Genomic DNA, 23,907 nt, shown 5'->3' on the forward strand with positions numbered 1-23,907 from the left:
AAGGTTTTCCAAAATAGTTGTTGCACTAAGATCCATTGCCTAAAACTGACATAGATGATTTTAGTGCTAAGAAACTCTTGGGGAAACTCACCACTGGTTGCTAAAACTGAAACAACGCTTGTCATCCAAAGTCAAACTACTTTAATCCCCGATGGTGGAATCCAAGAGCCTTACCTCTAGCATGCGTTTTAACTTGGGTGAAGACTTGACGGACGCGGACGCTGCGATGATGGCGTTGAGCTGCGGGGTTAGCATGCCGACGTTGTCCGAGAAGTTCCCGACGAACGTAATGATATTCATCCTCTGGGTGAGCCGTTCGATCTTGGAGAAGAAGAGCATGAATCGGTCCTCGTCCGTCAGCGCGTCCAGCGGTCGCCGCTCCCGCTCGTACTGACGCATCATCTTCCCCTCGGCTTCCGTGGGAAGGAACCGCATCAGACACTCCACGAAGTCCACCGGCAGGGCCTTCAGATCAAAGCTTGAAACAGATAGTAGAGGTTGCAACACTGAAAAGGTTAGAAACATCAGAAACTCCACCGGGTCCACCGGCAGGGCCTTCAGATCAAAGCTATAAGGAGAAACAGATAGTAGAGGTTGCAACACTGAAAAGGTTAGAAACATCAAACTCCACCGGGTCCACCGGCAGGGCCTTCAGATCAAAGCTATAAGGAGAAACAGATAGTAGAGGTTGCAACACTGAAAAGGTTAGAAACATCAGAAACTCCACCGGGTCCACCGGCAGGGCCTTCAGATCAAAGCTTTAAGGAGAAACAGATAGTAGAGGTTGCAACACTGAAAAGGTTATAAACATCAGAAACTCTACCGGGTCCACCGGCAGGGCCTTCAGATCAAAGCTTTAAGGAGAAGCAGATAGTAGAGGTTGCAACACTGAAAAGGTTAGAAACATCAGAAACTCCACCGGGTCCACCGGCAGGGCCTTCAGATCAAAGCTTTAAGGAGAAACAGATAGTAGAGGTTGCAACACTGAAAAGGTTAGAAACATCAGAAACTCCACCGGGTCCACCGGCAGGGCCTTCAGATCAAAGCTATAAGGAGAAACAGATAGTAGAGGTTGCAACACTGAAAAGGTTAGAAACATCAGAAACTCCACCGGGTCCACCGGCAGGGCCTTCAGATCAAAGCTATAAGGAGAAACAGATAGTAGAGGTTGCAACACTGAAAAGGTTAGAAACATCAGAAACTCCACCGGGTCCACCGGCAGGGCCTTCAGATCAAAGCTATAAGGAGAAGCAGATAGTAGAGGTTGCAACACTGAAAAGGTTAGAAACATCAGAAACTCCACCGGGTCCACCGGCAGGGCCTTCAGATCAAAGCTATAAGGAGAAACAGATAGTAGAGGTTGCAACACTGAAAAGGTTAGAAACATCAGAAACTCTACCGGGTCCACCGGCAGGGCCTTCAGATCAAAGCTTTAAGGAGAAACAGATAGTAGAGGTTGCAACACTGAAAAGGTTAGAAACATCAAACTCCACCGGGTCCACCGGCAGGGCCTTCAGATCAAAGCTATAAGGAGAAGCAGATAGTAGAGGTTGCAACACTGAAAAGGTTAGAAACATCAGAAACTCCACCGGGTCCACCGGCAGGGCCTTCAGATCAAAGCTATAAGGAGAAGCAGATAGTAGAGGTTGCAACACTGAAAAGGTTATAAACATCAGAAACTCCACCGGGTCCACCGGCAGGGCCTTCAGATCAAAGCTATAAGGAGAAACAGATAGTAGAGGTTGCAACACTGAAAAGGTTAGAAACATCAGAAACTCCACCAAGTCCACCGGCAGGGCCTTCAGATCAAACCTGAGTAGGGAGACCTTGCATAAAGCATCAGAAGGGGGAAGACAGGTTAGAAACCTCAGCGCTAGAACTGGAAACGATGCAGCATAGAACCACATGGTTGGGCTCCTCGGAGTCTGGTTCCTCTCTAGGTTACTTCCTTCTAGGGAGTTTTTCCCTGGACACTGCTTGCTCTTTGAAGGCCCCGGCTGGGACACTGTAATGCACTTTGTGACAACTGAATTGTTGACGTAAAAATACATTTTGATTTGTGGAAAGCGAGGTATAGGTTACAGTACGTACCTCTGTATGGCTTTGCAGATCTCCTCGGTGCTCTTGTTGGCCTTCCTCAGGGTGATGGCCAGGTTCTTGGAGCGGTTTGCATCCAGCAGGCTGACCTTGTTGGCAGCCTTCTGAGACACTTTGGTCTTGGGGCCACTCAGGTCCACCAAAGGACCCTGGGCCTTGGTCTTAAAAAGCTCCTCAAACTTCTCCACATCCAGCTCCTATAGACAGACACCACACACTCAGTCAAACGTGATACCTCAAAACATGTACATCTTCTATGAAAAATACCTGTTTTAATTGGGAGTTTTGTTTGGTTTTGATTGTAATAAAACAGGGCTGGCTTAACTATCCGTATACAATGAGTTAGGAGGAGGGCCTTGAGGGCCTATTTTCCTGACCACATGACATGGAACAACTTGGGCCCAAAATGAAGAGAGAAACTGTCAGATGAAGGCCCCCGAAAGGGAGGTTTCCCCTGGACTGGTAGACTCACCTCTAGTACTCGTTCATCATCTATCTCGCTGAAGACCGTGCCGTTGATCTGGTTGGGTTTCAGCGCGGTCCAGTTGAAAATAGGCAGGCGGAACTTGGTCTTGATGGGCTTCTTGATCCTGATAGCTGCAGACCGACATTATTACATAGAACACCAGGACAGCCATTATATAGACAATCATGCACATTTCCATCACACAATCAGACTTGTATCTTCTCGACACATTCTATACTCCACCCTAACTTCCTTTTAAGTTCAGATGAACCGTAGTGGCACCATAGCAGACGTGCAATGCATTGTATTTGGAGGCTGGTGTTTGCTCTTACCTGATAGGCCCATATTGAGGATGAAGTTGGGTGCAGTTCCTGGTAAAGGCGGGGCCATAGGAGGTGGGGGTGGAGCATTCGCTCCTGTGGAATAGAACACAAGACACTCAAGTCAGCATCGACCAATAACGCAGAAGTCTGGGCAGCTCTATTCTCATGAGCCGTAATCAAATCCCAAGTGTATGGACATCTGTGAGAGGCTAGTTAAGGCATGCTGTACCAAATCAATACAACGAATAGTAATATTTGTTTATGATTGCATACACTAGTGTTGTGCGTCCATCCAGCTGTTTCCGTGTGTGTGTGTGTGTGTGTGTGTGTGTGTGTGTGTGTGTGTGTGTGTGTGTGTGTGTGTGTGTGTGTGTGTGTGTGTGTGTGTGTGTGTGTGTGTGCGCGCACAGCCTGTCAGCACCTTGATTCACAGTGAGGGAGGAAACACCCTAGCGTTTCCCTTTCCTGTCTGGACGGACGGGGCCCGGGCCCTACTCTGACCAATCACCTGGCTGGGCACAAAAGGGCAACGAGGGCAACTCTAAAATAGATCTGCCCTCATAGACCTATCTCCCCCGTGTCCCTTTGGACTCTAGTGACTTCCTCTCTCTTACATACATGTACACCACACATAGTACCCTTTTCACACTACAGAGCCGAGCTGTACTGGCCTGGTTACACACCCACCATAGTTTGTGCTGTAAAGTATTGATTTTCAACCTCTTCAGTGGGCTTTGGAATTTGGAATGGAAAAGGGTGGGAACCCCTGCTATGAAGGACAATGTGAAAACAAAGCCAACATGTTATAGTTCTAGTCGGCACAATGAAGTGAAATAGTATAACTGATCATGGTACTGTACCTAAAGCAGAGGGCAGAGGAGGAGGAGGCGGAGGAGGGGGAGGCGGGGGAGGTGGTGCTTCACTGGCCGATGGTAGACTAGTCCCTGGTCCTCCTGGTCCTCCTGGCCCTGTTACTCCTCCAGGCCCCACTGAGAATCCTCCGTTCTGCCCAAAGTCACCCAGAGGCACCCCCGGACCTCTACCCCCTCCTCCTCCACCACCACCACCACCGCCCCCTCCCAGGGGCTCGATGGCGATGTCCCCGTCCGGCTGCTTGCGGAGGCGGATGGTCCCCTGCTGTTCCATCTCCAGCAGGCGCTTCTCGATGTTGAAGCTCCTCTGGAAGGCAGCGTCCTTCTCCTTGATCATCCTCCTCAGGGTGTGGACCTGGGTGTTGGTCGACTCGTACGTCTCCTGTTGGGTCAGACCACCAGGGGGAGACAGAGAGAGAAACGGCTCTATGATGACTCCGAAAAACCATACAGGATCATAATCATGCCATATCCTGCCGATCAATTTTCTATAATAGCATTCTCGCTCGAGCACAGTTAATCAAACGTTGATGTTAGTCTGCCACGGCCGTACGTATACTCAACCAGGCGTCGTGAAACACTGCTGCAAAACAACATATTAAATACAACGTTAAGACGCGCGAAGACACAGCTGCGGCTGCGCTGAATCATCAAGGGTGCATTTGATGGCGTATATGAGAAACGGGAATGGCAATTTGATTCCGTATCATAATCGTGAACCCCAGCTCGTCTTACCCGTATGACGTGGAGATCCTTGTCCTTCTGCAGGAGCTGCTTCTCCAGGTCAGCCACTTTCGTGATGGTCTCATTCTCCACCTCCAGCAGCTTCTCCGTCACCTAGTGCAGGGTGGAGAGGATGAAGAGGGCGAGGAAAGAAAGAGAAGGCAGCAGGCATGGAGAGTGAAGCAGAGTGAGTGGGGAGATGGAACAACAGGGATGGAGAGTGAAGCAGAGTGAGTGGGGAGATGGAACAACAGGGATGGAGAGTGAAGCAGAGTGAGTGGGGAGATGGAACAACAGGGATGGAGAAAGGGATAGCGGGGAGAGGAGGTGAATTAAAGCGTTGATTCAGTAAAGTCCACCTCGGGCATCTCGCCCAGTTCCACTTTTGCTCTCGCTCTCGTGTACTATATTCGCTGCAGCGTCAGTAAGAAATGTGATACGCTTTGCAGCATGACACAGCAGGTTCAAGTGAGGCTGACATAGCCTAGTTAGCTTTCACTTTTGAAATTGGATAACATGTTGTACAAGTAGTAAAAGGAATTCTCTGGGAATGCTCGCTCTCCTCCTCCCCCGTAATTCCTGGCCCCTGAAAGCCGGGTTTGTTTTGAAATTCTCCAGATGACGGCACGTGCGCCTCCTGACCTTTCTGTGTTAGAAAGGGGTCATTGGAAGAACATGGGGGGATGGCGTACTTCACATTACTGCCCGACTGAAATAGCAGGGGATACCCAATCCTGACCGGATAATGGCGTACCTGACTACGGTACTTCGTAGAACTCTTTTCATGTACATTCATCAGTACGGAGAAGGACAAATGTGCTATAAAAATTCTGTGTGAATAACAACTAAAGGACTCATCGCCGTGTGTGTATTTGACCTATAACCCATGTGAAAACATTCCACTCCTGCACAGAGGCTTAGCGGGTGGGTCTGGTCAGTCTTGGGGTTCTTACGTGGGACAAGTGTTCCTCCAGCTCCTCCACCTTCTCCAGAGCCACGTTCTTGGTCTCCGCGTCCTCCAGCAGGCCGCCCACATCAAACACATTGTCCAGGTAGGCCTGAATCTGGACCGACAGCTTGTCACTCTCTGTGTACTTGGATTTCTGTAGGGAGAGAATGGGAGGTTCAGGTTCACATTTATGAAGGTACCGTAGAAGGCAACGTTTTAAGGCATCTCGGAAAAGGGGACATGACGTAAAATGGCCATTTTTAACTTCCTGCCTTCAAATGCTGCCTCAAAAGGCATGAGACACAGCATCTATGGCTCCTTGGAGACTTCATTCAAGGAATTCTGAAGGAGATGTTTGCCACAGGTCAAATGAATACCTGGTTATTACATTGTATTCATAGCGTCCTCCTTACCTCCAGGTAGTCATCTAGGCCCAGCTTAGTGAACTCGTACTGCAGGTGAACCCTGAAGTTCATATCTTCTACTGAGTGGACCATGATGTTGATGAACTGCATGCAGGCCACCATGAAGTCGATGTTCCCATCCTCCACGTGGAAATACTCCATCAGCTTCTCAAAGCGATGCTTCTCCTTGCACACCTGAAAAGGAATGGAAAAAACGTGTCAATACTGACGGGAGCATATTTTCAGAGGGGTTTGCAGTCTTAATTATGTCCTCTTCAAATCCAAAAGAGGAGGATGTGTTTCAGTTCTGTTCACCTTTGAATCTCCTCAGAGCTTAGTGACCAGTGGCGGTCGGTGCCGTTTAAGATGAGCATGGTGTTATTTCTATTACAGCGTATTGGATGACATTCATATTCCATTCACCCAGTTCAATGTAACAGCGATAGGCTCCGGCTACTACATGATACTCACGTTTTCCCTGTACCCATCATGAGGTTGCTACAACTTAGCCTACGACTGAAAGTTTACAACGTAGGTGCACGCCGAGAGAAATGAGAGACGGTGACACATTCAATACCGCCTTGCACATTCTGGCCTGCATCTAGCCGATCTAGGGTGTGATCGTTAATCCAACAGTTGCAAACGAGAGTTTCTATTCGACATATTCAGGTATGTTTATCTCCGTTTCGTTCCGTTTGCTTCGGTTTAAGAAGCGTTTTTCAACAGAACCGGCGGAATGAATGCACCCCTGATCACACGCAAACATTTCACTTTCATAGCAGCCACATAAAACAGCATGATCATTTAGCTTGTTGTATATATAATTCCTTCTCGCCGCTATCTACGCACTCTCTTCCTCTCACCTTTACCCTTCACTTGTGGACTTCAGTGCACAACAAATCAGCTTTCTGTGACCAGGCGAAAAAAACCTTTCCAAGCCAAACCTTCATATCATGACCGCTAACCGCTACAGCCTACTTTGTTGTCACGTCATAGTCAACTTAAACTACTAGAACTAACGTGTTAGTAAACCTGCTACAATCATGCAGTACAGTGTACAGACTGAAAGAAGTTTAGCAGTTACAGAGACTGGCCCCGGTGACAATAAATTAAGAACATCTTGACTTCGAAGAGTTCCAGTGTTGGATAGCCATAGCCAGCTAGCTAACATAGCATCCCTCTGTTTGAGCTGGGTGTTTGAGTAGGCTAAACTAGCTAGCTGCATTTACTAGCAAAAAGTGAAAGTTTCAAAAAATACAACCAATCAGTTTGCCCCCCTCACCTCATACATTTCTCTCTCGCTCTCTCTCTCCATCTTCTCCTTAATTTTTAAAGAAATTAATTTGCTCAAATGTTAAATTATTGTCTTTCTCTCTCTTTGACTCAAACTACTCACCACGTTTCATACACTGCAGTGCTAGCTGGCTGTAGCTTATGATTTCAGTACTACATTCATTCTCTGATCATTTGATTGTGTGGACAAAGTCAGTTCATGCTGCAAGAGCTCTGATAGGTTGGAGGACGTCCTCTGGAAGTTGTGATAATTACTGTGTAAGTCTATGGAAGGGGGTGAGAACTATGAGACTCCTAGGTTTCGTATTGACTTCAGTTTACCCAGAGGAGGACGGAAGCTAGCTGTCCTCCGGCTACACCATGGTGCTGTTGAGGCTACTGTAAACCTTCATTGCAAAACAGTGTGTTTTAATCATTTATATGTTGACGTGAATATATTTAGTATAGTTTTATCTAAAACGGATCACTTTTTAATGTTTCAATATTTGTATTTTTATGAAATTCACTGAGGAGGACGGTCCTCCGCTTCCTCCTCTGAGGAGCCTCCACTGATTGTGACCCATGCCCAGGCTATGGGTGTAAGCAGAGGTCAACACACTCCATCTGCAATGAAAAGCCCTCCTAATTATTGGAATTCTTGGGAAGGGAACAGAGTAAAAATAAGGCAATGGGATAGAGATCTCGCCTGACTCCCACACACACACACACACACACACACACACACACACACACACACACACACACACACACACACACACACACACACACTGGAGACAAAGAAAACAAACTGATTTCCCAACTTAAAAACATCTGATTTAAATACAGAACAAAATCCAACCCCTCATTCCATATCAGCATTCTTTAGCCTAGAGTTGTTGTTTTGTGATTTATACTTAACTGCTGCTATATAGTGACCAGAGGCGGCCCTGGTCAAAAGTAATGCACTATATAGGGAATAGGATGCCATTTGAGAGACAATCCACAACTGGTGGCGGAACATCTTAGCTATAACGTTTCAGTAAACACTCAGCTGTCACTATGATCGCATTTTGAAATCCCGCCACAAAGTTGTTGGTTGGTTCACACATTGTTGTGACTGGGTGGCTGATAGGAGTACTGCTCTATGGGGTTCTGTGGTGCTCTGCAGATTGCGCAGAGCAATCGGCTGATTCTGGCGTTAAGACGACTGACTCTACAGGCTAGAAACTGAGAGGCTAAGCAAACCTTTGTGATCCACTCACTCCCACTGGGAAATTGATCCTTATCACGGTTGCCTCACATCTGGTGGCTTAATGAGATGAATAGCCCCAGACATAGCATGGTTCTGGGCTTTGCCTAACAGGCCTACCAGGGTTCAAATAGTATTCATTTTCTTTCAGATACTTTGAGCATTTCAATGAGCCTGCCCGAAGAGCCAGATGGGCAGGGCTTGCACTTTTGGGATTATTCTGTTGGTTTTATCGTGCCCACGCAAGCGTTCCAAGTATTTGGAAGAAAGCAAAACGGTCAATTCTGCCTACAGTAGGCTAATACTGAGGTTATACTAAAGTAATATGTCACCTCTTTGAAGTTGTCGAATGCAGAGAGTATGATCTCATGGCCTCCTCTCACCAGACACACCGCAGCCAGCAGCTCCAGCACCAGGGCTTTTGTCCTGTCAAGACAGAATATGCGTGTTCATAGACACAACGTCTATATAACATTGCATTACGACTCTGGTAATCCATGGCTCGACCTGTACGTGGTTCAAATCGGCATTATAACGGCATTTGAAAATATACTTTGTTAAATATTAGCCGTATTCTTTTCACCGGTGCAAAATGTAGTCAGCAATTAGATAACCTAAAGCACTAAATAAATGCATAGCACAGCTGAAATCCATTATTCTATACTTTGAGGTTTAACACCCACAGAGGAGCCGGAGCGAGGGGCTTGTCAACGCTTCAACTGAAAGGAGGTCATTATGAAGTGATCAGCTCCCACGCTTTAACACTGTAATCCCAAACATTCCTCTAACACACTGCATCTATAACAGGCCTTCATCCAAAATGGCACCCTAGTCCCTATGCCATGGCTCCCTATTCCCTTCGTAGTGCACTACTTTTGACCGGGCACCTACTCAAAATTAGTGCACTAAATAGGGAGTAGGGCGCCATTTGGGATATACGGTAAACCATGCCTTTACCAGGCTGGATGTATGGTTCTCATTCCCAACATCAGAGAGAAGCCGATGGGAGCCCCCTTAGAGAATGAGGAGTGTATCATATGAACAGGCTGATCAAATGTTCCCCTATTGTCTGACCCACACCCTGACCCACCCTTAAATCTCTCAAGCTGCAGAGGTGGCGGAGGCAGGGGCTAGGGCCTGAACTTGAACTGATGATAGATACCTGCACACTGTTGTACCCTGCACCTTGAATCAAAATCAACCTAGAGTTACTGGAAGTGTGTAGTAACAGCTTCTAAATAGAGCCTGAGATTAGCTTACCTTGAGTTCTTATTGTTCAGACTTAGGGCAATTTCGTTGACTGCGTGTGCGTGGGACATTACCAGGTTGAAGCCATACTGGAGAGAGAAGGTAATGATAGAACAGGATGTGGTCAAAGAGAAGCAAAAGAGGCTGAATGCTGCCAGTGCATAGATTCAAGCACACTGCCTAGATTCACTTTCACTGTGGCTTATACAGGAAACATCTGCAACAGAGACTCTTGACATCTTTAAAACAAAATATTTGGCTGCATTTATGCTTTACCGTTTCTGCCCTAATGCCACTAGAGAGAATAATAGGTGTTTTAGGTTGCTGTTGTGTATTATTGGTAACATGAGGGGTGGCTTTGATAGTGGATATCCACAGTCAGTACCTGGTAGTTCATTATGGCTCGCAAGCACATGATGCAAACGTGCACGTCGTCCTTCTGGCTCACGAGTCTAGAGTTCTTGATGGTTTTGCTGTTAGGTGCTGTGCCATAGCTGCAACAGAGGGCAAAGGTCAACAACTACAGTGGCAAGAAAAAGTATGTGAACCCTTTGGAATTACCTGGATTTCTGCATAAATTTGACCTACAAATCAGATCTGATCTTCATCTAAGTCACAGCAATAGACAAACACAGTCTGCTTAAACTAATAACACACAAATGATTGTATTTTTCTTGTCTATATTGAATGTTTAAATTATGTATTCACAGTAGATGGGGAAAGTATGTGAACCCCTAGGCTAATGACCTAGGCTAATCAACTAACCTGGAGTCGAATCAATGTGATTTAGTTTGGAGATTTTGGTTAGAGCTGCCTTGCCCCGTTAAAAAAACACTCACAAAATGTGAGTTTGCTATTCACAAGAAGCATTGCCTGATGTTTTAATTTTTAATTTTTTAATTTTACTAGGCAAGTCAGTTAAGAACAAATTCTTATTTTCAATGGCGGCCTAGGAACAGTAGGTTAACTGCCTGTTCAGGGGTAGAACGACAGATTTTGTACCTTGTCAGTTCGGGGATTTGAACTTGCAACCTTTCAGTTACTAGTCCAACACTCTAACCACTAGGCTACCCTGCCACCCCATGTGAACCATGCCTCGAACAAAAGAGATCTCAGGAGACCTAATATTAAGAATTATTGCCTTGCATAAAGCTGGAAAGGGTTTCAAAAGTATCTCTAAAAGTCAGTCCATGGTAAGATTGTCTATAAATGGAGAAATGTCAGCACTGTTGCTACTCTCCCTAGGAGTGGCCGTCCTGCAAAGATGACTGAAGGAGCACAGAGCAGAATGCTCAATGAGGTTAAGAAGAATGTGTCAGCTAAAGACACAGAAATCTCTGGAAGATGCTAACATCTCTGTTGACGAGTCTACGATACGTAAAACGCTAAACAAGAATGGTGTTCATGTGAGGACACCACAGAAGAAGCCACAGCTGTCCCAAAAAAACATTGCTGCACGTCTGAAGTTTGCAAAAGAGCACCTGAATGTTCCACAGCGCTACTGGCAAAATATTCTGTGGACAAATGAAACTAAAGTTGAGTTGTTTGGAAGGAAGGAACACACAACACTATGTGTGGAGAAAGGCACAGCACACCAACATCAAAACCCCATCCCAACTGTAAAGTATGGTGGAGGGAGCATCATGGTTTGGAGCTGCTTTGCTGCCTCAGGGCCTGGACAGCTTGCTATCATCGGAAAAATGAATTCCCACGTTTATCAAGACATTTTGCAGGAGAATGTAAGGCTATATGTCCGCCAATTGAAGCTCAACAGAAGTTGGGTGATGCAACAGGACAACAACCCAAAAGACAGAAGTAAATCAACAACCGAATGCCTTCAGGAGTTGCCCAGTCAGGCCTGACCTGAACCCGATTTGAGATGCTGTCGCATGACCTCGAGAGCGGTTCACACCAGACATCCCAAGAATATTGTGGAACTGAAACAGTTTTGTAAAGAGGAATGGTCCAAAATTCCTCCTGACCGTTGTGCAGGTCTGATCTGCAACTACAGAAAAGGTTTGGTTGAAGTTATTGCTCCCAAAGGAGGGTCAACCTGTTATTAAATCCAAGGGTTCACATAATTTTTCCAACCTGCACTGTGAATATTTACACAGTATGTTCAATAAAGACATGAAAAATGATAATTGTTTGTCTGTTATTAGTTCAAGCAAACTGTGTTTGTCTATTGTTGTGACTTAGATGAAGATCAGATACAATTTTATGACCAATTGATGCAAAAAACCAGGTCATTTCAAAAGGGGTCACATACTTTTTCTTCCCATTTGTACATATTTTATTCAATGTTCACATACAACCACAACAAGAACAACTTGAGTCCACTTCATCCTTAACAGCTTTTGATTCCACTTCACTTGGCTGATCTAAATAATCAGAGCCATTGTGTGTTCATATTGTGTGCTTTTTTGTGACATCTTGATTTATGAGAGCAAGAAATGTTGTACAGTTTCTGACATTCATGTGACTGCAGGGTTTGTGTTCCATGCGCCTAGCTTAAAGTGTGTCAAAGAGAGATCAGACAGGGAAAGAGACCAGAGAAGGCCCATGTGGTTACAGAATGATGCATTCTGGGACGAGGTGAAGCCGTAGGTTTCTTGCATGACATCCGTTTGTCCCCAGACTGAGGTCTGCTAGTTACAGAACAGTCTCTCCTCCACATCCTCTTATCTCTCGGTCTCTTTTTCATGTTTTCGTGTGTCTGTGTTTCCTGCTCGTCTTACTTTCTGTCTTTTTTTAAAACTGAGTCATAAGTTTCTCAAGCATTTCTTCCTGTAGTAAACCAACAGACATGTATATAGGGTTGTCCGTTGACAAAAAAAAAATATATATATATTCATTATTTTACATTTTTATACCCCTTTTTCTCCCCAATTTTGTGGTATCCAATTGGTGGTTACAGTCTTGTCTCATCGCTGCAACTCCAGTATAGACTCGGGAGAGGCGAAGGTCAAGAGCCTTGCGTCCTCCGAAACACAACCCAACCAAGCCACAATGCCCACTTAACCCAGAAGCCAGCTGCACCAATGTGTCAGAGGAAACACCGTACACCTGGCGACCATGTCAGCATGCACTGCGCTGGCAGGAGTCGCTAGTGCGCGATGGAACAAGGATATCCCTACCAGCCTAATCTGCACGACGCTGTGCGAATTGTGTGCCGCCCCATGGGTCTCCCGGTCGCGGCCGGCTGCGTCAGAGCCCGGACTCTAACCCAGAATCTCTAGTGGCACAGCTAGAAATGTGATGCAGTGCCTTGCGCCACTCGGGAGGCCCTGACTAAAACTATTCTAATCTCAAAATGATTTATGTTTGTTTCGTGGTACATTTATATCTTTCTTATTCCTATCACACTCTATTTTCTCTCTCTGTGTTTTCTCTCTCTGTGTTCTCTTTCTCTCTCTATGTTCTCTCTCTCTCTCTGTGTTTTCTCTCTCTGTGTTCTCTTTCTCTCTCTATGTTCTCTCTCTCTCTGTGTTTTCCCTCTCTGTGTTTTCTCCCTCTGTGTTTTCTCTCTCTGTGTTTTCTCTCTCTGTGTGTTTTCCCCTCTGTGTGTTTTCCCCTCTGTGTGTTTTCTCCCTCTGTGTGTTTTCTCCCTCTGTGTGTTTTCTCCCTCTGTGTGTTTTCTCCCTCTGTGTGTTTTCTCCCTCTGTGTGTTTTCTCCCTCTGTGTGTTTTCTCCCTCTGTGTTTTCTCCCTCTGTGTTTTCTCCCTCTGTGTTTTCTCCCTCTGTGTTTTCTCCCTCTCTGTGTTTTCTCCCTCTCTGTGTTTTCTCCCTCTGTGTTTTCTCCCTCTCTGTGTTTTCTCTCTTTGTGTTCTCTCTCTCTCTCTATGTTCTCTCCCTCTCACTGTGTTCTCTCTCTCTCCCTCTGTGTTTTCTCCCTCTGTGTTTTCTCCCTCTGTGTTTTCTCCCTCTCTGTGTTTTCTCCCTCTCTGTGTTTTCTCCCTCTCTGTGTTTTCTCCCTCTCTGTGTTTTCTCCCTCTCTGTGTTTTCTCCCTCTCTGTGTTTTCCCCCTCTCTGTGTTTTCCCCCTCTCTGTGTTTTCCCCCTCTCTGTGTTTTCCCCCTCTGTGTGTGAAAAGCTCACGAGACGGAGAATCACAGGGCAGGAGGCCCACCTGGAGCTAGACAGGTCAGGACAGTGGAACACATCTGGAACGAGGAAGACCATCAAACATGGAAGGAAACACACAGTGCAGGGGTCAGAAACCACCTCTCTGTCTCCGTCTCTGTCCCTGCAGATCGTTTAACCCACAAACCCCTGCAGTGAGGTCGGGAGTCTCTTCATCAATCCTCTCCAGACCCAGACCGCTCTACATCATGGCATCATCATCATCATCATCATGATCATAGCAAACAACTGGCTGACATGCTAACATATGTTTGGATTGCTACCTGACATGCTAACATGCTAACATACGTCAGGGCCAGTGGGTTAGATGAGCGAGGCACAGTAACAGCAGCGACAGCAGCAGCAACGGGGTAGCAGACGATACGTACCGGAGCACAGACTGGCGTGCCGAGCGGACCAGCGTGTTGCAGAAAGGCTGAGCGCCACTCTGGTGTAGATCCTCTATAGACCTACTCCAGGAAGTAGCCTTGTCCAGGGAGCCCTCCTCCCCATTATCCAGACCCTCAAAATTCAACCTGGGCCACGGGCAGACAGACAGGCCGACGGACGGATGGACAGACAGGTAGACAGATGGATAGACATACAGATGATGGACAGACAGAGGTCGAGGTAGATTAGGTTAGAAATGCAGCTCGGTAAAAGGTCAAAGGTTATGTTATACAGACGAACTGCACAGTAAAAGGCTGCACAGTCAAGCTTAGTGCAACAGTGTTGACAGGCTCAGTCATTCCCATTCAGGCCCGGTCCATAATGTGCCAGCATGGCGATATAACAGCAGTTCCCAATCAAGTCCAACCACTCATTCAGTCTGCCAAGTCCGCAGCATATGAGGCAGACAAGCACATTCAGGCACATTCAAAGGAACACAATGCCATAAGTAATCCATCCAGTTTGCTATTGCCCCTTTTCACAGACAGTGTGACCTCAGCTCCTGTCTGTTGGGATGAACACTTCTGGGATCCGGTACCAATCTGGTTGGGTGGCGAACTACCTCTAGTCTCTTCTGAAGAAATGTGCTAAGCTTAGGGTGTGTGTACTCACATGACGGCACACTGTGCAAAGGAGAGGTACTCCACCAGGATATCCAGACCTCTGTTTTCATCGTTTAGGAACTCCCGGACCCACCTGGGTGACATGGGACACAGAGAGGGGTTAGCAGGGCAGAATTTTCAAGGGATAACACCCTTATCTGCTACTCACGGATCATCCCTAAGTAGGGCCAGGACTTTTCCCCACATGACCTGAACAGGGAAAAACTCTGGGCAGTACTCCATAGTTTTTCCTGGTGAGTTCACATGCTCTGGAAAAACTCCTGGCCCTATGTTATGATACATGGAAAAGGATAAGAGCCCTAATAGAGGTACAGAAAGGCAGGAGAGAGAGAGAGAGAGACAAGGAAAGGGGCAGACTGAAACCTGAACACACAAAGCTACACACATTCCTAAGAGCTGCAAAAGCCAACATATTTTGAGTCTACATCTTGTAGACTAAAGTCTGCTCAGAATGGGGTCCCCTACACCCCCACTACACCCCTGACGGAGAGAGAAAATACTTGGCAAGGCAGCAACGGAAAGTAAACGCGAGTGAGCAAGGCTTCAGATTTCTTCTCTATTTATTTCTCTGGAGGGGGGGAGGGGGGGGGTCCAAACAAATGAATTCCCATTGCGATGAGAGAAAGAATGTGGAAGGCATATGGTATGGCTAAGAGAGAGCGTGGAGCCTGGACTCAAGTTGGAGTCCCTGACAGGGGGCTCGATTCAATCCGCCGCAGTGCGATTTCAGTTGAAAGGTCATCTCCGATTGAGCCGTTTATTGAACGTTCATCTCTGATTGAGCCGTTTATTGAACGTTCATCTCTGATTGAGCCGTTTATTGAACGTTCATCTCCGATTGAGCCGTTTATTGAACGTTCATCTCCGATTGAGCCGTTTATTGAACGTTCATCTCCAATTGGACGTTTATTGAACGTTCATCTCTGATTGGACGTTTATCGTGAATGCCGTCTCCACAACCGCGGGAACATTGCCTTTCAATTTCATTCTCGCTATAGCGCTGAACATCAGCGATACGGATTGAACAACCAAGCCCTCAGTCTTCCTTTCCCCCTTAGTTCCAAAACCCCTGCTTCCCCCTTAGTAAAATGCAGGGGAGTTGAATTGGGGTAAAGGTTCCAAAATATCCCCAATATGCTGGTTAAATCAAATCAAATGTATTTATATAGCCCTTCTGACATCAGCTGATATCTCAAAGTGCTGTACAGAAACCCAGCCTAAAACCCCAAACAGCAAGCAATGCAGGTGTAGAAGCACGTTAGGGAGGATACTGGGGGCAGGAGACTGTTTGGTAACACAAGACTCTCGATAGTCAAGGGTAAAGTGGATAGGTGGAAGAAAGGCCCCAGTGTGAGGAAGAGAGAGGTGAGCAGAGAAAGAGGGGAAATAGTGAGAAGCAGTGAGATTGGGGCGGAGGGAGAAGTCAAAGGGAGGTGGGGGAGGCGCGCCTGATCATCAGTTTCCTGTCTACCAGCCCCCCCCCCCCTCTCTCTCTCTCTCCCCCCCTTCTTTTCCTGTCCAACCAGATGCTGTTTCAGATTGTCTTGGCAATCTGAGGAATAACACGTCGGAGAGGGCCAGGATTCGGACACAATAAACAGGGCTCTGTTCCACTGAATTTACCAACCAAATAGCCTCGGTCTTTTCCTGCCCGTGTGTCTTTCTGGAAAGACATTAGAACACAGACTATTATAGGAGTTATTATTGGAGGTATGCCCTGAATTACAATGAAAAATCACAAAGAACTGTTTTGAATGCGAGAGTATATTTGAGTTTGATTTAAAGGACGGGGACATCTCTGACACACTTCCGTCAGAGGTTACAGTAAGTATCTGTGTGACATCAATGAGACATTTGAGGATGATAGTGAGGAAGGAAGGGCTGAATAGAGGGTTTGACCAAATTGTGTTGTTGTGTGTGTGTGTGTGTGTGTGTGTGTGTGTGTGTGTGTGTGTGTGTGTGTGTGTGTGTGTGTGTGTGTGTGTGTGTGTGTGTGTGTGTGTGTGTGTGTGTGTGTGTGTGTGTGTGCATATTTGTTTGTTTGTTTTCCCAGGGTTCATCGTTGGTAGGCCATGCTTACTGTCCCTCTGGCGTACACAACTAAGCTTCCTGCTCACTGCTATGTTACGGGGGGAGTGGACCATTCCTTTCCTAGCGTTACAATACAATGACTACCATCTGTGCATTGTGAAGAGGAAGACTCCACTATGAAGTAAAGCAGGCTAGCTAGGGAGGGTGGCAGGACAGAACAATAGGGAATGATCTGGGCATCAGGAAAACAAGCTGTTGGTCCCTAGGACAGGAAGCGAAATAGGAAGAGCACAGAAAGGCTCTTTCTCTCTTAAAGGGGAGAAAAATAGGGTCATTCTTAAAGGGGCGATAATGGAATTGGTTGTTGTCGGGGGAAAATAACAAGGGAGTTGATTTCCCACCGGCCTTTCACTTCCATAGTAGCTATTATTCTTGTAGCTGTGTCCCGCTCCAGGGGTAACGTTACAGTGTGGTATTCGTAGAAGACATCAATTCCTGCAAACGCCATGTGAGAAGGGACAGTAATATTGGGGATTTCCAGTACTCTGACCCTCATTGGTTGACATAAGAGAAGAGAGGGGAGGGATGAGAATAGATCATCACCCTATGTGATTGGTCCGCAGCGAGATCTCCAGTTCCCTCAGAACTTTAGTGGATTCCTGGACCCGCCTTCGGAACTTCTTGCGCGTGACTCCTGGGTCTAAGTAGCCCCGGAGCTTGGAGATGTAGGTGTGAGGAGGATTCTTCACTTGAAACCGTTCCTAATATAACACACGGGGGGACAGAGTGAGCAGTGTAACATAATAGGGCTCCAACCGTTACAGAGAAAAGACTAAACACTGCAACAATATGTTTTTTTTTCGATCAAATCTATCAACATTGCTTCACAGCTTTTGGTGTTCGAACAGACTAGATGTGCGGGTTTGTAGAGGTGTAGCTGTGGGATTGTTTGCTTGCAGTAGCCTACATGTGTCGTCCGTATTTCAAGGAGTTTACCTGGTCGCAGATGAGGTCCCATTTCTTGTCATTGTCATACTGTCTGAGGAGCCTGGCTTTGTCAGGAGGAAGGTTCATGGAATTCTGAAACACAAGACAGACAAGATCTCATCAGACACACCCCAGTGCAAATATCAGAGCATGCATCTTTGTTGAGTCATGCATTAATCATTTCATCATAATTGATCATTTCATGGCAGTTTCAGGGCTGACGATCATGCGTCAAGTATGTTGTGTTTTTAGAGGCCAATTTGGTGTTTTTATGGGGCCTATGACTTCACTTCCTGTCTTGACTTGTAGCATCCTGTTGCATGAGCTCATCCAAAACCCTCCTCTGCACCCCAAATGGCACCCTTTTCCCTATTTAGCGCACTACTTTTGACAGAGCCCCAAAAGTAGTGCACTAAATAGCGAATTGGGTTCCATTTGGGAAGCACCCGTTCTCTGCGGTTGGTAATAAGCGTCTGAATCTTTCAGTAGTGACTACACTGCACTTTTTAACCACCGGCTAGCTAGTAGCTACAGCCTCTCTCTAAAACAGAAAGGAAATGGCTATTATTACTTGCTACTTACTATCTTATTGCTATCACTTATCCAGCCATAAAAACACTTAACACCACACAACATGAGAGAGGAGAACAGCCCACAGGCAACGGCCAAATGTTTTACTGCTGAGGCTCAAATTAAGACATTTAGCATGATTGCGCTAATTTGTCATTTGACAACTATCCCATTTTATGTCTCTCCTCCACCGTCGTGAGCGTTAACACACACCATACAGTATAACACAGACGAGTGTGTGTGTTCGTTCCATGACATGGGCCTCTGCCTCGGGGTAAAGACTTCCTACCATGAGTCATGAGACCATAAACAGAGGTCAGTGGTCAACTCTGAAATCTCTTCGACACCAGGAAGTGCAACAATACGAGGCTGTTAGTTCCAGCTAGCTCCTCTCCTCGCCACCCGGTCATGTGTAACTGATCGCCTCAGCATTTCTCTTTGAAGAGACCATGAAGGTTTTGCTCTGTTTTCACAGTCCTGCTCAGACTCAGGGCCCCTCATTTTACATCCCACGTAGATGGAGCCCCACAGCCAAACCACACATATGCACACGCACACACGCACCAATACAGACACACACACCACAAACTGCCTGTCAGCTTGACCTGTGACCCTCAGCTACAACTTACCCCTGCCCTCACCTCCTAGCACACAGGCTCTTTCTCAATTCATCTTTCCTCGTTCATCTTTCCTTACTCCTCGCCGCCTCCTTTAAAGAAAGTCTGAGGTGAGAGACCTCCAACGTGGTTGAGAAGGAGGCTAGGAGATGGGATGTGAGGAATTGCAGAAAGGCTCATTGAGAAAGAGCTACACGAACTGAGCGTGAAGAGATCCCCACCCGGACCCCTCATGATCCTCTGAACCATTCAACCATTAGTAGTAAGCAATTCAGCTTTTAGCTGTGAATGTGTACAAGATGAAAAGTACAACCAATAAACCACCAATAAACCACAGCATGTGGTGAGGCATCATGCCCCCATGGACTTTCCTATGCTATTCCTATCGCTACAATGATTCACAGCAGTGGAATATTACATATAAAGTGTATTTTTATTTATTTTCCACAATGCAGTGGGGTGATTGGATCTTTCCATCAGCAGCACGTGTGCAGCATGAATCATGTTGGACTGGCTGTCTTAGAGGCTGGATGAGGACTGTGGCACATTGCTTATTTTCTGTGCAGTATTGCTGGAGTAGCCTGGAAATCCTGACTGAGCGTGAAATGGAGGCGCGTACAGACTGGATTTCCAGGCTACTGCCGAGGGTGCCGTTGACTCCTGACTCCGATGTCTGCTGGGAGTCAGACTTCGATAAGACGCTGCTCCTAAAACACACAATCTGAAGCTGAAAAATCACATAGCGACTCAACTTTACTCTACATTTGCCGGCTTTGTTTAAAACCACACTGACAGAAACCGCAACTATAATCACTGATCCTTTGAACGTCTACAGAGTACTCATTAAACTTTCTGAAAATAAATGACAAATAACAGAATGCAAAGCTGCCTGCCTGAGGGGGGAAAAAAATCTTTCTTGAAAGCCTCTAAAAATTAACAATTATTTGACTCACAAAAAAAACGTCTCTGAGGAGAACTACTGTAGGGTTCTCGGACCTGAAGGACTGAAGTGGAGTGATCAGTGAGAATCTGTTACATTAGGCTTCTTTGACAAAACATTGCCTTCCAAATGGCACCCTATTCCCTATTTAGTGCGGTACCCATTGGCGCTGGTCAAAAGTAGTCAACTAGATAGGACCAAAACCCACACAGCTCTGAAAAAAACCATGAGCATTCCAGATGTCCAGAATTACACAAGGAATGTATCCTGTTAATAACGGTACAAATTTGCTCTAAATTCTCTCACTCCCTCTTTCCTTCTTTTCTCTCTTGGGGGGAGAATGCTCTCTCTCTCTCTCTCTCTCTCTCTCTCTCTCTCTCTCTCTCTCTCTCTCTCTCTCTCTCTCTCTCTCTCTCTCTCTCTCTCTCTCTCTCTCTCTCTCTCTCTCTCTCTCTCTCTCTCTCTCTCTCTCTCTCTCTCTCTCTCTCTCTCTCTCTCTCTCTCTCTCTCTCTCTCTCTCTCTCTCTCTCTCTCTCTCTCTCTCTCTCTCTCTCCCCCCCTCGGAGGGCTGTCGCCATGTGAGCTCCATCTCATTCATTCCAAATGTCAGAAACAGGATGGGACAACTGACCACAAAGTTTGATATCCAACAATACTTTCAAACTTGAGATATTTCAGAATCTCAGACAGTAACAAATACAGCTGATGACACTTGTGGTTTACCACCAGTTCAGTACAGTAACGTTGTATACGGCGTCTGTCAGCTTCTTGGGGGGAAAGACACAGTAGGACTGAGTGGTCTAAACAGTATTTATGGGCTTCATTGGCGGATCCAGACAGACACTCTGTCAACGTAAATAGTCTGTATTTCTTCATTGTTAATCCTGTAAGGACGAGAGAACTACGAATGTTTGCTGAGTGGGTGTCACTACCACAGTTCCCTGTACAGTTCATCATGTGAAATAAGTCCGGCTCCAATGCAAACAACCCAGTGATAATGAAACTACATGCGACGACGATAAGATCGAACAAACAACCTCACATCCGATCCAGGATCTGCCACAGCCAAGCGTAGTCCCAGGTCTGTTTATGCTGTCTTGCCAACTCCAGATCTGGGATCAGGCTAGCGTCAGCCCAGAACCTATTCCTCACGCTCAGCCTCAACTATCCGTGCAGATTAAGGAAGAACCGCCGGGCACAATACAGGCACAGAGCAGGGTTCACTACTCTCCTAATTGAATTGTGTAGTACACACAAAAAAAAAAACAGAGAGCAAGAGAGAGACACAGAGAGAGAGAGAGACACTGAGACACAGAGAGAAACACAGAGACACAGAAAAAGAGACACAGAGAGAGACAAAGAGAGACACAGACAGAGAGAGATACAGAGAGAGAGAGCGAGACAGACACAGAGAGACACAGAGAGAGAGAAACAGAGAGACAGACACAGAGAGACAGAGACACAGAAAGACACAGAGAGAGACAGACACAGAGAGCTTCCTGTATTGTAGTCATTAGTTTAAATCCTAAAGAGCAAAATGTGTTCCCTGAATAACAACATGAAAATCTCTGTCAGATTTCTGGTAAAGAACATTGTAGAATATTTAAAGCAAGGGGCCAGGGCATAACGTTTGTTCATTGTGTCATATTAATGTGTTTTTATTAACCAAATATGAACCTTTTTACAAAGAAAAACAGACGATATTAGGCTACTTATCTACTCGTTGTTCCTGTTCCTGAAGGCGGCGCCATGATCTCTAACATGAAAACCCACCAAACAGCTCAATGTTTTTTATTTGTTTATTTTTATTTCACCTTTATTTAACCAGTTAGGCTAGTTGAGAACAAGTTCTCATTTGCAATTGCAACCTGGCCAAGATAAAGCATAGCAATTCGACACACAACAACACAGAGTTACACATGGAATAAACTAAACATAGTCAATAATACATTAGAACAAAAGAAAACAAAAAGTCTATATACAGTGAATGCCAATGAGGTAAGATAAGGGAGTTAAGGCAATGCACGCCCAATTTTTCAGTTTTTGATTTGTTAAAAAAGTTTGAAATATTCAATAAATGTCGTTCCACTTCATGATTGTTTCTGAATTGTTGTTGATTCTTCACAAAAAAATACAGTTTTATATCTTTATGTTTGAAGCCTGAAATGTGGCAAAAGGTCGCAAAGTTCAAGGGGGCCGAATACTTTCGCAAAGCACTGTACCTGCTGGAGTGCGTGCTACGAGTGGGTGCTGCTATGGTGACCAGTGAGCTGAGATAAGGGGTTGCAACAATTTCGGCAGATCATTTTAGAAAGAGAGGGTCCAGATTGTCTAGCCCGTCTGATTTGTAGGGGTCCAGATTTTGCAGCTCTTTAAGATCATCAGCTATCTGGATTTGGGTAAAGGAGAAATGGTGGGGGATTTGGCGGGTTGCTGTGGAGGGTGCCGGGCAGTTGACCGGGGTGGGGGTAGCCAGGTGGAAAGCATGGCCAGCCGTAGAGAAATGCTTATTGAAATTCTCAATTATAGTGGATTTATCGGTGGTGACAGTGTTTCCTAGCCTCAGAGCAGTGGGCAGCTGGGAGGAGGTGCTCTTATTCTCCATGGACTTTCCTAACTGCCTGTGTATATTTGTTCCTAACTTCCCTGAAAAGTTGCATGTCATGGGGGGCAACCTGATGTTCAGGTTTATGTCCAGGTTTGTTTCTCCCCTAACGGTTAAAGCCCGAGTAGAACACACACAGCTGTGTGTATGTGTGTACTGTACATACAGGTACATGTATATGGGTGTGTGCAGCTGTATAATTAAGCAATAAGGCCCGAGGGGGTGTGGTATATTCAAATCAAATCAAATCCAATTTTATTTTATTTGTCACATACACATGGTTAGCAGATGTTAATGTGAGTGTAGCGAAATGCTTGTGCTTCTAGTTCCGACAATGCAGTAATAACCAACATGTAATCTAACTAACAATTCCAAAACTACTGTCTTATACACAGTGTAAGGGGATATTGCCAATATAGCAATGCTAACGGCTGTTCTCATGCACAACGCAACGTGGAGTGCCTGGATGCAGCCCTTAGCCGTGATACATTAGCCAAATTCCACAAACCCCAGACGTGCCTTATAGACTGGTTACCAATATAATTAGAACAGTAAAACAGCATGTTTTTGTCAGACCCGTACGATACGGTCTAATATACCACGGCTTTCAGCCAATCAGCATTCAGGGCTCGAACCACCAAGTTTCTAACGTTGCTTTAAAAGCATGACAGACCAGAGGAAGACTAGGAGTGTCTCTACTGTTTCTCCAGGCCACCTGACTGCAACACACACACACACACACACACACACACACACTGACACAGAATGGTTGCCTCGAGCTAGATTTGGGTAATTGGAGCAACATAACCCAATTTAGCTAACTTCATTTGACTTTCTACATCCTGTGTTTACAAGAAGAAGCTAAGAAAAGTATCACAGCAAAAGAATACTATTCCAACAGAGTTAGTTTTGGAATGAGGAAAAATACAGTGATGCAGGAAGAAAAGTGTGGCGCTTTCGTCGTAGTCTCACGCTGCCCACTAGCAAACCCAGCAAAGGTCTGTCTTGTTTGACCTGAGATTGATCGGCATGACAAAGGAGTGAATACACAGCTTTGTGTTGATTTTGTGAAGTCAATGCCATTCCCATCCTTTGACATTTGAGCTATTGTCCCCCCCCAATAGCATATTGCAGGACAATAGCCAGGGTGCAGGACCAATATGTTTCCCCGTTGATCAAACAAGGCACACACAGGGCCTGAGCCTGGTAACAACACAAAAACAGTACAAATATACACATCCAACCCTTAATCTCATTGCCTGGTGACCATAGGAGGTGGCAGGCTAGCAAAACAGATCTGGGAACAGGCATTTATTCTCATAAAGTCTATGACCAACCTAATCAGTTATACCAGTTGTAT

At 45.8% G+C, this 23,907-nt stretch overlaps 1 protein-coding gene across 5 annotated transcripts in view; it reads right to left on the reverse strand.

Annotated features, from left to right (window-relative positions):
* LOC118360099 (formin-like protein 3) overlaps positions 1-23,907 on the reverse strand; it is a 56,921-nt gene that overhangs the window by 9,892 nt on the left and 23,122 nt on the right. For 4 of the 5 annotated variants that reach the window (XM_052482453.1, XM_052482454.1, XM_052482451.1 and 1 more), the window contains exons 2-16: positions 17,825-17,908; positions 17,432-17,589; positions 14,787-14,870; positions 14,114-14,260; positions 9,989-10,097; positions 9,616-9,692; positions 8,688-8,781; positions 5,844-6,029; positions 5,435-5,584; positions 4,494-4,595; positions 3,747-4,140; positions 2,896-2,979; positions 2,570-2,694; positions 2,092-2,294; positions 175-478 (exon numbers count right to left, since the gene is read on the reverse strand). In XM_052482453.1, the coding sequence (XP_052338413.1) occupies positions 175-478; positions 2,092-2,294; positions 2,570-2,694; positions 2,896-2,979; positions 3,747-4,140; positions 4,494-4,595; positions 5,435-5,584; positions 5,844-6,029; positions 8,688-8,781; positions 9,616-9,692; positions 9,989-10,097; positions 14,114-14,260; positions 14,787-14,870; positions 17,432-17,589; positions 17,825-17,908 (2,301 nt within the window). The remainder of the gene's footprint in view (positions 1-174; positions 479-2,091; positions 2,295-2,569; positions 2,695-2,895; positions 2,980-3,746; positions 4,141-4,493; positions 4,596-5,434; positions 5,585-5,843; positions 6,030-8,687; positions 8,782-9,615; positions 9,693-9,988; positions 10,098-14,113; positions 14,261-14,786; positions 14,871-17,431; positions 17,590-17,824; positions 17,909-23,907) is intronic. The other variant, XM_052482455.1, reaches the window with a different exon arrangement.

This window comes from Oncorhynchus keta, chromosome 27 (assembly GCF_023373465.1).
Source record: "Oncorhynchus keta strain PuntledgeMale-10-30-2019 chromosome 27, Oket_V2, whole genome shotgun sequence".
Lineage (NCBI taxonomy): Eukaryota > Metazoa > Chordata > Actinopteri > Salmoniformes > Salmonidae > Oncorhynchus > Oncorhynchus keta.